Here is a 13177-nt window from a genome sequence, read left to right as displayed (position 1 = left end):
TTTTCACCTTTTTGGGTTTTCTTTTTCTTTTTTATAGTTTCCCCTTTTGTTTTGATTTTTCTTTCATAAAATGACAAATATGAAAATATTTCTAAAAGCACTGCATAAAAAAATGAACCTGTATCAGATTACCTGGTGTCTTGGGGAGGAGGAATTTGAGAAAGGGAGAAAATTTTGGAACAAATGACATGTGACAAATGATGGAGGGACAATGGAAAAGAGTACAAATGGGGGTACATTGGTTTAAAAAAAAAAGTTAAGCAGTCAGCTCTTTGAAAAATAATATACAAACAGGACACATAAGTTTAATAAACATTATTAACATTCCTTCCATCACTTTCTAACTTTAAACAGTCAACAAAAAAATAAATTGAGCCTTGACTGTGGACATTTCCCATTTTTGAGGCATGTGTTCACATTGAAAATTTAATAAACAGTTCACCAAACTAGCATGAACTAGATATGCACATCCCTGAGTACAGCTATTCTGGAAAGCAAGTTGAAATTATACATAAAAAGTTATACCACTACTAGGTCACTATAAAAAAGATGTGCAAAAAAAAGAGAGAAAAGTTTTATCTGCATAAAAATATTTGTGATGACAAAAAGCTGCAAGTTAAGGTGAAGTCCATCCATTTGGGAAGGGATAATTGAACTATATTATATGAATTTGATGAAATACTCTTGTGCTGTAAGAAAAACTGTGCCTCAGGAACAACAGTCTTCCATTACATTGGGATTAAAAGTAAATTGAATTCATATTCTGGCAAAAAACTTTAAAATGGAAGATGATGTTTATTAAAAACTGCAAAAATCGCTAAACAAATATTGCAAGACAAAAAAAAAAAAAATCAGTAAGCCAATACAACACTGAATCCTATGAAATATTAAGAGAGGATAGAATCATAATAGGATTTATTTCCACAATGATTCAAAAGAGAAATCAGAAGATGAGAGAGAGAGAGAGAGAGAGAGAAACAAATGGCTTACAAAAATAAAAATGCTTAGCAGAACAGAGAAACTTTAGGCTTTCCAAAGAAGCAAAAAATAGAACAGGTTGGGAACACTGATGTGAAGTGCAATCTATAAGAAGTAAAAATAATAAATTTTTTAAAAAGAATACACGAACCCTATACAGGCAAAAGAGAGTAAGACTCAATCACAGAATGCAAAGAAATAATTTAACAATCATAAGCCTCTCAAAACAATATAAGTCAAAAAACTTAAATTCATAAAAAAGGCTGCTCAGAACTTGTGAATATAGAAAACAAAAACCAATGAAAAGAATGTGTAGATTATACCTCCCAAGGGGAAAAAAACAAAAACAAAAACAAAATTGTATGTTTCAAACTCCAAGAACCAAAATGATTAAATTCAACAATTCCAGTGATAAACAACAAATTCTGCAAAGCAGTAGGAAAAGAACCTTCACATGTAAAAAGAAAGAAATTCAAATATTAACAAAGCTATGCAATACCCACTGGAAAACACAAAAGGGTATGGAATACTCAATAGTAGACTAGAAAGCAAGAGAGTTCAAAGCGTTAAAGGACATATCCGGCAAACCTAAGTCTAAACAATAATAAGAAAAGTGACATCTGAAGCATTCTTAGGGGGTAAGGGTTTGAAACAGATGTGAACATATCATCATTTGCAAAAAAGCCAAAAACCATAAACATAATACAGGTAAATAAAGAGAACTATCAAGGAAAGAATAAGTAATAAAATAAATTACCCCATCTGCAGAGAAAATATAAAGGAAAAATAAAAGGAAGAGACATCTGTTGGATTAAAACAAAGGCACTATGACATTTTCTTTCTGTAAAAGTACACAAGGTGATAAAGAAAAAAGTGGAATTTTTTTTTTTTTAAATCAGGAAATTCCACTAAAGGAACAAACTTCAAAACACCATTAATATTTAAGCTACAATTCTCACCTACTTGTGAATCGATGAATTTTTAAAACTAAAACTGATGCATTAGAAAAAGAATTCTTATAGAATTGGAAGGGAAGGACAGAGGGAAATATATCATGTATCCTGATCAAATACGTGGGTAGATACCAAAAGGAAGATACCTCTTTTAGTCTCTCAGCAAGTTAAAGCCTTCAGGAGAATGGATAAAGTAGCAAAAGGAGGGATTGAAGAAAGGAATATAAGGAAAGAGAAAGATTTCAACTTAAGGAAAGAAAGGGGGAACCCACTAAAAAGTATTCCCGTGGGTGGAGAGAGATATTTTTAAATGGAAGGTGTGATCCTTATGATGGGAGTAATCTACAGGGACCTGAAAGATATGGACACAACTTCTAATAGAGGAAGTTTTGCCTACATGGACAACATCTTAATTCAGGATATAGGGATAATCAAGCTTCTAGGAAAGTCAGAGGAGTGGAAAGAAGAAATAACAAATAGGATAAATAGGGAAGTAGAGAACAAATAGTTGCAGGATAGGAAGGAGACTGTTTAAGGTGTGGGAAAGCAAATTTTTGGCAATTTGGTTATGTTAAAGCAGAATATACAAAACTAATCACAGAGGCAAACTACACTTGATACTATTTTAATAGATTTAAAAGAGAAAATATAGCCTCAAAATCCAAATAAAAATAAATTGCTAGAAACACAAATGGAATATAAACCTAATAATGTTAAGTGAAAATTGCTTAAACAATTGAATAAAATGAAAGAGAATGATCAACTGGTATAAGGAAGCAAACCCCTACAAATCATTGTTTTTAAGAAACATATATAAAAAGCAAAGATATTCATAAAATAAAAAAACAGAAATAGAACAAAGTTTACTATGTATCAGATAAAAATTTAAAAATGAGTTGCAATCATGCTATCAGACAAAGCAAAACCAAAAATTCACAGTATAAAGAGATTAAACAAGGAAATTACATTATATTGAAGAGAAAAATAAATCAGTACCTATAGTAAACTTGTTTATTCCAAATGATCAAACATCTAACTTTACAAAAGACAAATTAATTAAATTTTAAGACATTGTTTTGCTTTCAGTTATGCCCATCTAAAAGAAAGATAAAGAAATGAAAAAACAAAATGCATTTTTTGAAAGGGATCACTACAGAATATAATTGGAGAGATATCATCAAATAGAAGTTGTTTTTGTTGTTGTGTGCATGTATGTGTGTGTTAATGCTCATGTATTAGGTAGCACGAAGAAATTGCAAATAAATGAAAAAGACAAAAAAAATTTAATAATCTTTATGTACTATAACAACAAAAAAAGTAATCAGTTCATGAAATATAAACAAAAACAAAAATAAAAGGACATAAAATAATGACATCTTAAATAATAAGTGAATCAAAGATCATTATAGAAATAATTGCATGGAAAAACAATGACAATGATAAGGAAACAACAAAATTTCTGACTTGTAGTTAAAACAGTCATCAGGAAAACAATATACCTCTCAAAATATACATTAAGAAAACGGAAAAGTAAAGAATTAATGATTTAAAAAAATGAAATCTAGAAATTTAGAAAGTTAGAAATTGTTCAAAACAAATACAAAATAAGATAATATTGAAAATTAGAGAAGACAGATTAGAAACCAAAGAGACTACAGAAATTACAAACAAAACTAAAAGCTACTTTTAAAAACCTAACAAAATTGACACTTTTTACCACTCTGATTAAAAATCAAAGGACAAAAGATAAAATCAACAAAATAACAAATGAAGGAAAATCATTATAAAACAGGAATATATTATAACTTCTATGAATACTTATGTCAACAAAATTCACAATACAAAAAAAATAGACATTGAAAATATAAAATACCTAAAAGAACAGATCATTTAGAGATCTTAAATAATTCAAACTCAGAAACTGAAGCAAAACTAGCTATAAAAGATGAAACCCAAATAGCCATATTCAAAGAAGAAAGAAAAACAAAATTCCTGATTAATAGGATTCTCTGGTAAATTTATATGAAACTTTTTATAGAATTAGTGCTAATACTATATAAATTAATCTCAAATACCAAGAAAAAAATCACTCTACCAAATCTCTTTTATGAAATAAATATATTCCAAATATTAAGAATTCATGATTAAAAATTTTAAAGAAAACTTATTCCCTCTGAACAGAAGAGGTGAGATCTCTCAAGACAGTTGTGAAAATCGAGTAAGGCTTCATCTGTTTCAGAATTGGAGTAGGCCTGAAGGGCCTTGAGCATTGACTCAAGGGCACACCAAAGTTCCCTTCCTGCTATCCTCCATGACAACATTTTCTCCCTACTTCAATCAAATATGGACAACTATGTACTTATTGGCCAAGCTCAATTTCCTGGATAGTTCCCGTATTTAGAATGTAAGACCCTCAGCCAATGAGAATGAGGGTCAGTGATGAGAGGGTATTTTGCATTAGGGACTATTTAAAGTGTAAAACCTGTCCCAGAAGGTGCCTCCTCCCTTTGATTGCCTGCTGGATGGGAGGGAGGCCTGATTCTCAAGAGAATGTACAATAAACTTTTGGCTTTGCTCCTAGAGATCTCTCCAGCTTTTTATTAAATGGTGACCCCTCACCATTCTGAGCCACACACCTCCCTTGAGCTTCACCCTCACATCACTAATTTCAAATTAGATTCACTGGAGACATCAAATTTATTATATCTAAAGATGAATTCTCCAAACATCTTTTTCTACTGAAAAAGTACTACTACCATTCTTCCAGTATCTCAGGTCAGAATATTGGCATTATTCTGGCTTTCTCAAATTCCTTCAAACTATACATCCAATCTGGTCATTTCTCTCTCACATTTGCATAAGATCACTTTAGACTTTTTATTATATCTTGACCCTTCCTCTCCACTTACATAGTAACCACCTTGGATTAGACCCTACTGACTTCTTGCCTAAAATATTACAATCTTATAATTGTTGCCCTGCCTTTCATTTCATCATCATTCTAGCCTATCCTACAGATTACTAAAGTAATTCCCCTCAAGCCCAAATATGATCTTGTTCTTCCTCTATTCAATTAACTCCAGTTGCTTTCTTTTGCCTCTAAGATAAAATAAAATGTCTGTTTCATGTTAAAATTAATTCATAATCTGGTCCCAATCTATCTTTCTTGTTTCACTGAATATTTAGTTCATGTCTTATATTTTGCAATTCAGCCAAACTGTCTTTGGCTTGTTTCTCACATACAATATTCCATTCTGTCTGCATACCTTTATACCTGACATTATTCCTCATACCTAGGATATACTCCTTCCACCTCCATCCCATAAGAATACATCTCTTCCTTTTAAGATGCAGCTCAGACAACATCTTCTACATAAAGCCTTTCCTGATCCTCCAACTGCTGTCTTCCCTCCCAAACTACCATGTATATATGTATGTGTACATATATGTATGACACATGCACAATACATAAAGTTGAAGGTTACAACATAAATCCATAAAAATCAACAACATTTCGACATAAGAACAAAAATCCAAGAGGCAGTAATGGAAGAAAAATGCTATCCAAAATAATTACAAAATGCATAAATATTGGAGACAAATCTACCAAAGTACATTCAATACTTATATGAATTTTATAAAATATTCCTGAAAGAAATAAAAACAAATAGCTAGTATTATAAAAATTAAAGTAAACAAAATAACAAAAAGATATTTTACAAAACTAGACAAAAATAATAAAATTATTTGGAGGAACAAAGAGCTAAAATATCAGTGGAAAAATAAAAAAAAAAGTAGGAATGAGCAAGAAATGGTACTTGTAGAACTCAAATTAAATTACAAAACAGAAATCCTCAAAATTATTCGGGACTTATAAAAAAAAAAAAACAGCAAAGCAAATCAGTAAAACGGCAACAACAACAAAAGAGAAACAGAAATAATGTTACTAAATAACCCAGGGTTTAAAAAAAGACTGGCAAGTAGTATGGCAGAAATCAGTCTTAGACCAACAACTTATAACATATTCCACAACAAATTTTAAATGGATATGCAATCCACACATTAAAGTTCATACCATTAAAAAAAAAAAAAAATCAGAAAAGAGATCATTCACAGTTTAGGAGAGGAATCTTGACCAAACAAAAAATAAAGGAAATTACAAAATGTAAAAAGGTCATGTTGATTACATGAAATAGAAAAATACTGAAAAGCTTTTACTCAAAGAAACTTAATGCAAATCGGATAAAAAGACAAGTAGTCAGGTAGGGGGAAAAGTTTCAAATTTTTCAAATAATATATCTAAGATACAGTAAACCAGGAAAAATACAAAAAGACTAAAAGCCATTCCCCAAAGGATAACAATTCTCAAAATAAGAATGGCAAAGTATCAACAACCTTCAGGAAGAATGCCCTAAATGGCTTATAATAAAAGAAAGCAAATCAAAATAACCTTGAAGTTTTACCTCACACCCAGCAAAGATGACAGAGGGCAGAATAATAGTCAATGTTGGATGAGTGGTAAAAAAATAGACATAGTTATGCAGTGTTAGTGGAGTTCAGAATTAGTATAGCCATTCTAGAAAGCAATTTGGAATTATGGAAATAAGGTAGCTAAGATGTCCATACCTTCTGATCTCTGATTCCACTGCTAGATGTAGACATAAATATAGATATAGACAGAGATGTGTGTATATATTATATATGTATGTCAAGGAGGTCACTAACAAAAAAAAAGCTCCAAATATACCAGAATATTTATAGTAGCAAATCACCTGGAAACCAAATTAGGTGCCCATCCATTGGGGAATGGCTAAACAAATTGTGGTACAGGAATACAATGGCATATTATGGCACTATAATGACAACTACGAATAAAGAGGAGGTGGAAAAACTTACAATAACCAATGCAATGTATAGTAAGCAAAGCCAAGAAAACAATATACAAAATGACTACAGCAATGTAAATGACAAGAACTATCAAAAAAACAACTGAAAAGGAATGTTACAAAATTACAAAAAACAAGATCGGCCCCCAAACAGAGACATGAAAAGATAATTTCTCTACTTCTTTGCCACTGTGGCAAGGTCCATAGGTGTGGAGCAAATGTCATTTTGGTTTTAGGGATTTATTAAAATGTATTATTGGTCCATTTTGCTCATTTTTTTCCCCTTCTGTTTTTTTTTCTTCTCCCTTTAACATCCATTATAAAGGATGGCTCTCTGGGAAGAGAGGGGGGGAAATTATAAGGAGAAACCTGAGATGAAAATACAAATAAGACCAATAAAATTTATTTTCAAAAGTCTCTCCCTATCTCCATTTGTTGTTTCCTTTTGGGCCTCTCTTTTAACACATGGTTCTTAACATCACAAAATAAATTATTTTATGCCACAGAGAGCAAAGGTTCCCGGCATCAGAACAATGCAAGTTTAAATAAAGTGACTGTCAAGTTTTCTTAGCCGTCTTCCCTCACAGGTTGCGGGTCAGGCGGCGATTACTTCCTCCACCTCTAGCCTTGTTTCCTCTTCAAGCCTCATCTGCAAAATGAAGGTGGCGGACTAGGCGATCTCCGGGGTCTCTTCCGCTGCTAAGCGCTACGTCTCTACTACACAGACACTTATGTAGCGGGGGTGATTCCATAGAGCGCATGTCCATCCCCAGAGAGCCAGAGCATATGCTCCATGGAATCACCCCCACCACATTGAGCTTCCTGACCTAGACCAGAGAGACCCACTTCGCCTGCGAGGAGATCAGTGTCTAATTCTAAGAGCAGAGCCCCAAGCTCCCCAAGTCCCAAACTCTGAGCCCTTCTGCACCGCAGTCGCGCTGGGACCAGCATCAGGAGTGAGGGCTTGAGTCTTGGTGGAGTTGCTGAGGTCGAAGAAGGACGAGGTCGTGCAAAAAGAAACAGATTGGCTGCAAGCCCAGACTCTGGCCACCACCAATTTCCTAATTTACGAAATAAAAAAAGATCTCTAAGGTGGCTTCCAGCTAGAAATTCCATGCTTATTTAGAAAAAGGTCATCACCACCATATACAAGCCTCTGCACATTTAAGACATATTTGAACAAAGTAGAAAAAAACATTTATTAAACAAAGTTCGGCAGGAGATTCTTCACCACCAGCTAGTCTTGGCAGGAATGATTTATTCTCAGTAATCAATTATTTCCTCTAAAAAATAGCATTTCTTCTAAAAACAACAGCAACAAACAACAAACAGATAATACTCTCCTGACACAGTTGGAGCTCTTTGATACAAGGTTCCTTTTTAGTGTCCAGCGGGATTCCTAACTCCTCCTATCCAGTGCATTTCTGAATTGTCTTCCTTCCATGTTACATGATGCAAGGTCACAGAAGTAAAAAACAAATATTAGCTTGATTCAGAGAAGGTTTATAAAGGTGTGTCTGGTGCCCCGCAAATCACCAAGATAGAGCAAAGTTAATTTGAAATTACTTTCGGTTTTTGATTGGGATCTTGTGCATATCACTTTGGCTTCAGTTCTTAACCTGGAAAATGAGAGGAATGAAGGGGAAGAAAAGAAAGGAGGGAGAGGTAAAGTAGAATTATCAACACGCTTCCCCCCCCCCCAAAAAAAGGGAAAAAAATAAAAAGAATTCATGACAATTACAAACAAGCCAGCTTTGAAAGTTATACATTAAATATAGTATACTACTTAAAAAAAAAAAAAGTTAACTCCCAGTTGATAAAGATTCACACTGTATTCATAGTATTCTCCTTCTGTTCTATAATGTATATGGAAATGCTTTTTTTTTTGGGGGGGGGGGGAGAATTGTGTGTGTTCCATTCAGAATTTGAAAAAAAGAATCTACATATCTGATTCTCCTGGTAGGAAAACAAGTATAATAACATAAAGTGAGGAGGGGACAATAAGGAGATTGGACAAGCTTGATAAGAAAGTCTTGGAGATTTCTTTTAGCTTGAAAACTATTGATTTTATATCCATTAGATTCAATTATTTCATTCAAAATTAGGCTTAAGAGTCTAAAGGACTAGATTCTTTCTAGAGGAAATCTTCTCACTCTCTCCCCCATCATAATTCTCCCTCCTCAAAATATTCTGTATCCATATATATATATTCATATTATGTACAAATCTTTAAGTTCCTTGAGGGTTTTATTTTTATTTTCATGGATCAAGTGATTTAACACTGAACCTGAGCCATAACAGACATAATTATGAGACATATTTTGTGCCTCTGTGCTGTGTTATAAGCATTTCATTTGGTTTTCATAACAATCCTGAGAGGTGTTATTATTATTCTTATTTTACAAATGGGGTAACTAAGGCAGACAAAATGGTGAACAGCTCCATAAAGGGTCACACAGCTGGTAAATACTTAGGCTAGATTTGATCTCAAGCTTTCCCAATTTCAGATCCAGCACTCTACCCACTATGACACCTAGCAAGTGATGAGAGTTGCTGAAAGAGATTTTACAAGTTTGCTGTAAAGGGAAACTCTAATAACTGAGTTGTCTAACCATGGAAAGGTATGTATATGAGGAGTCCTACTCTTGTTTCCCTTCCCCACCCACCCAAATACACAGCCATGCTGACAACTCGAAGGATCTGGAAACCCAGAGAACTTGCAAAGGAGATTCCCCTTGAAGCACAGGCTATGCTAATGACCTCTGAAGCCTTATAAAGCTCTGAGAGGTTGTGATGGGAATCACAGCTGACAATGCCATAGTACCTTCAAGAACTTTTGGTAAGTAAAACCAAAGACAATTATGGTCCTACATTGCATCATACAAAACTTAAGAGGCAGGTTAAACGGACTCAGGATTGGCTAGATAAGGACTCCTTATTTAGTATCCTTGGAGTAGAACAGCTCAATTCCATAATCAGGAAAAGGTTGCAGTTTGCTAAGGAAATAACTAACCCTCCAGGCCCCCTTTGGTCTGAACCTATTTCATCCTTACAAGATGTCTTAACCTAGATCTCAACAAATAGAACATACCAACCTGTAGGGATACTCCATTAACAAGAAGGTCTTCTGAACCTTAGGCACAACAAGTAGCTCGGGATTAGAGTTGACTTTTCTGGATAGCTCTGGTTCATAACAAGTCTACCCTATTACAAACTCCCAGAATTAAATAAGCACTAGTTATTAGGGGGTAAGAAGTGGGGGGAGGAGGGGAGAAAGAGAATGAGATGGGTATTAAGTGAGTATACAGTAAGAAGTAAATATAAGGTAATATCACAAATCAACCTGATGATTTCTTGCCCTTCTCGGCACATTCTCTATTTTATTATCTCCATGAACTTTGGATCAACCAAATGTGATCTGACCAAGGTATATTATAGCTTCTGGCCCTATTAAGGAGCCTGCAATCTAGAAAGATACCACACTCGACAAATATTTCTAATACTTCTTTAAAAGAGTACAAATTTCATCAGTGTGAAGGCTACTACCTTCAATAAAAATCATAACACAAAAAAAATGCATTGTCATGAAGCTAGTAGACAGTGCTTACAAACTGGTATAATTTAAGAAAGAAAAAAAAAAGGTAGGCAAACATCTCTGAACTCAGCAACTTGAGTGAATCCATCACTGCCTTCAGGGCCCTTCAAGGCCTCTCCTGTTTGGAAGGACCTGCTAAAAATTTGTGTTCTGTTGCTATAATCTCCAAGGATTTAGGATGGGGGACAGTTTTTAGATCCATTAAGTGTCTTTGAAAATAAGAAAAATAGAGTAATTACTGGGAAGACAGTATATAGGATATTGTCCAGCTTCCTCAACTGTGGTTCATGACTCTATAGATGGTCTCATAACTGAATTTAGGGATCATAAAATTATGATTTGTTATCACAATGTTTGATTTGTGGACCTTATATTCCTATATACCTGGGGTCATGTAAAAATTTCTCATGCAAAACGTTGCAAAATGTTTAAGAAACCCTGGTATAGAGAGTACTGGATTTAAATCTAGAAGACCCAGGTGGAAATCTACGATGTGTTACTTACCATCTATATTGCTTTGGCAATGGTGTGGCACAGGAAAAGAGCAAAAGACCCGAGTTAAAATCCCAAAACTTTATGACTTTGGGCATCTGAATTAACCTTCCTGGAGATCTTTTCATCTGTAAAATAAAGCCACTATTCCTAGATGGCATCTGAAATCCTTTTCAAGTGCTAGATCAGCAAAGCCATGATCCTCTCCAAGCCTCAGTTTCCTTGGTTGCAAAATGAGGCTGCAGAACTAGGAGACTTTTAAAGTTCCTTCCGTCTCTAAAATAATGATCTTACAATCCTAGGAAAGGAAGAACCCGCTGAACTTTTATTACAAATAGGAGAAATAATGATGTATTGGAAAGCACAGGGATTCAGAGGAAAGAGACAGAAAAAAGGAAAGAGAGACAGAGAGAAAAGAAAGACAGATAGTCACAGACAGAGAGACAGACAGCACTTTATTAAAAAAAAAAAAAAAAAAAAAAAAAAAACCTAAATAATAACAATACACCACAAAGATAACCATCAAAGTTGAGTGATTTGATCACAGAATTTAAGGCTCCACTTGGATTTCAAAGAATGTGTACAAAACTGCCAGACTACTGATAAAGAGTATTTAGGAGAGAAAAGGATTGAAGGTGGGGAAAATAACAGTCATTTCAAGATCTAGAAAGAATGGCTAACAAGGAAAGAGGTCAAGACAAGTTTTGAAAATTGGGAGTTTTGCAACTTCAAAACATTCTGAACTATGCTACCAGCAATATGCTTTAGGAGCAATCAGCTTTACTCTGGGCAAGATCAAAACCAAAAACAAACAAGAAAAGACTTCAGAGGACACCTTGGAGGAGGGATTTGGGTCACTGACAAGTAATGTGTTGCAGACTTGGGCACCCAAACTGCCCAAGCAGAATGCCTGGCTGGCTTACAACTATGGAAAAATGCATATAGCTCCCTATATCACCAGCTCAGTCCAAGTCTCTATGAAAATATTAATCACTAAATTTGTGTGGTGGCTTATGTAGTTATTCTACCAAATCCCAAGTAGGCCTGAGGCACGTTTTCCTCTGCCTCCAAGGTCAGAAAATTCCCTCAGATTAGAGAAGCAAATCTGAAGAAAAGGAGATAGATAAATTCCTAACATTTGGTTGATACTGTACTAGGAATTCTTAGACCCATAATGTTCTCAGGATGCTAGAATTATAAACTTAACCATCTGCATTTCTGACTGTGGGACTGATTGTTTCATTTTAGCCAAAATGGCTTTTCAGGAATATTCAGATTATGTACATGTAGTCAGATTCCATTATATATGGCAATAGGTCTTACATGACTTCACATGTATAATGGATACCATAGTGCTTGTCTTTTCAATGGCTGGGAAAAGAATTAAAGAGAGGCAGAAAACTTGGAACTGAAAAGTTTTTTCAATTTTTGCTTATAAATAAATGAAAGCAAAAAATAAAAAAGGGGGGGTTTCTGATACCTAGAAACTGGAAGAGGGAAAAGGGAGCAGAAAACAACTCGATTTTAAAATATTTTGCTATGTCATGAAGTTTTAGAAAGGTCTTGACTAACAAAATGGAAAAGGTACTGGATTTGAAATTTTTAAAAAGGGGTGAGGGTAAATTTAATTAAAAGAATTACCAACTATGTGAAAGGTGTTGATGGGAACCTAGGAATATAATAAAATTGTCTGTCTTCAAGAAGTACTGATGTATATACTATATGGAGATAGAGAAGCCAATACACAATCTGAAAGAGTGTGTGTGTGTGTCCGGAGTGGGGGGGGGGGGGGAAGGGGAGAGGAGGAGAGGAAGGAGACAACAATCATTGGAGAGCATCCTAGAATCCTGAAAGACCTGAAGGAAGAACTAAAGGAAGAAAAGAATTCTGAAAGATTTACGCCACCACATTTTCAGACCATCAGCTTCAGTGTCAGTCTGGCCCCTCAAGACATCATATAAGTCCTATGAAAAAAGACCTGGCTGTCTCTACCACCAGCATGAACACCAAATGTTAACCAATAATCACCAACAAGGCAGGCAAGTTTTAGACTACCTGAAGCATTTAGGTATCTTGAGGATGAGACAGGAGGTGGCACATGCCAGAAGGATCAAAATTCTGTTGCCATCTATATCCTCAAACCTGAGGGAAAATCAGCTAAGATCTCCTCGAAACCTAGGAAATTCTGTGTTGCCATGGCCCCCAGTCTTGTTTCCGTTATCACTCAAATAGCCATCATTGTGGAAGCAACCTTTGTGAAGAAGAGGCTTACT

At 34.6% G+C, this 13177-nt stretch overlaps 1 protein-coding gene across 3 annotated transcripts in view; it reads right to left on the bottom strand.

Annotated features, from left to right (window-relative positions):
- Window positions 1-13177, bottom strand: part of PSD3 (pleckstrin and Sec7 domain containing 3) — a 435130-nt gene that overhangs the window by 196966 nt on the left and 224987 nt on the right. The window contains exon 10 of one of the 3 annotated variants that reach the window (XM_051975650.1): window positions 7992-8436. The exons of the other annotated variants lie outside the window; for them this stretch is intronic. Within the exon in view, the coding sequence (XP_051831610.1) occupies window positions 8425-8436 (12 nt within the window). The 3' untranslated portion in view covers window positions 7992-8424. Of the gene's footprint in view, window positions 1-7991; window positions 8437-13177 lie in introns of those variants that run through there. 3 annotated transcript variants of the gene reach the window in all.

The sequence above is a fragment of the Antechinus flavipes genome, chromosome 2 (assembly GCF_016432865.1).
Source record: "Antechinus flavipes isolate AdamAnt ecotype Samford, QLD, Australia chromosome 2, AdamAnt_v2, whole genome shotgun sequence".
In the NCBI taxonomy this organism is placed as follows: Eukaryota; Metazoa; Chordata; class Mammalia; order Dasyuromorphia; family Dasyuridae; genus Antechinus; species Antechinus flavipes.
The sequence above is the reverse complement of the archived record's forward strand: the minus strand, read 5'-3'. Positions and strand labels throughout refer to the sequence as shown.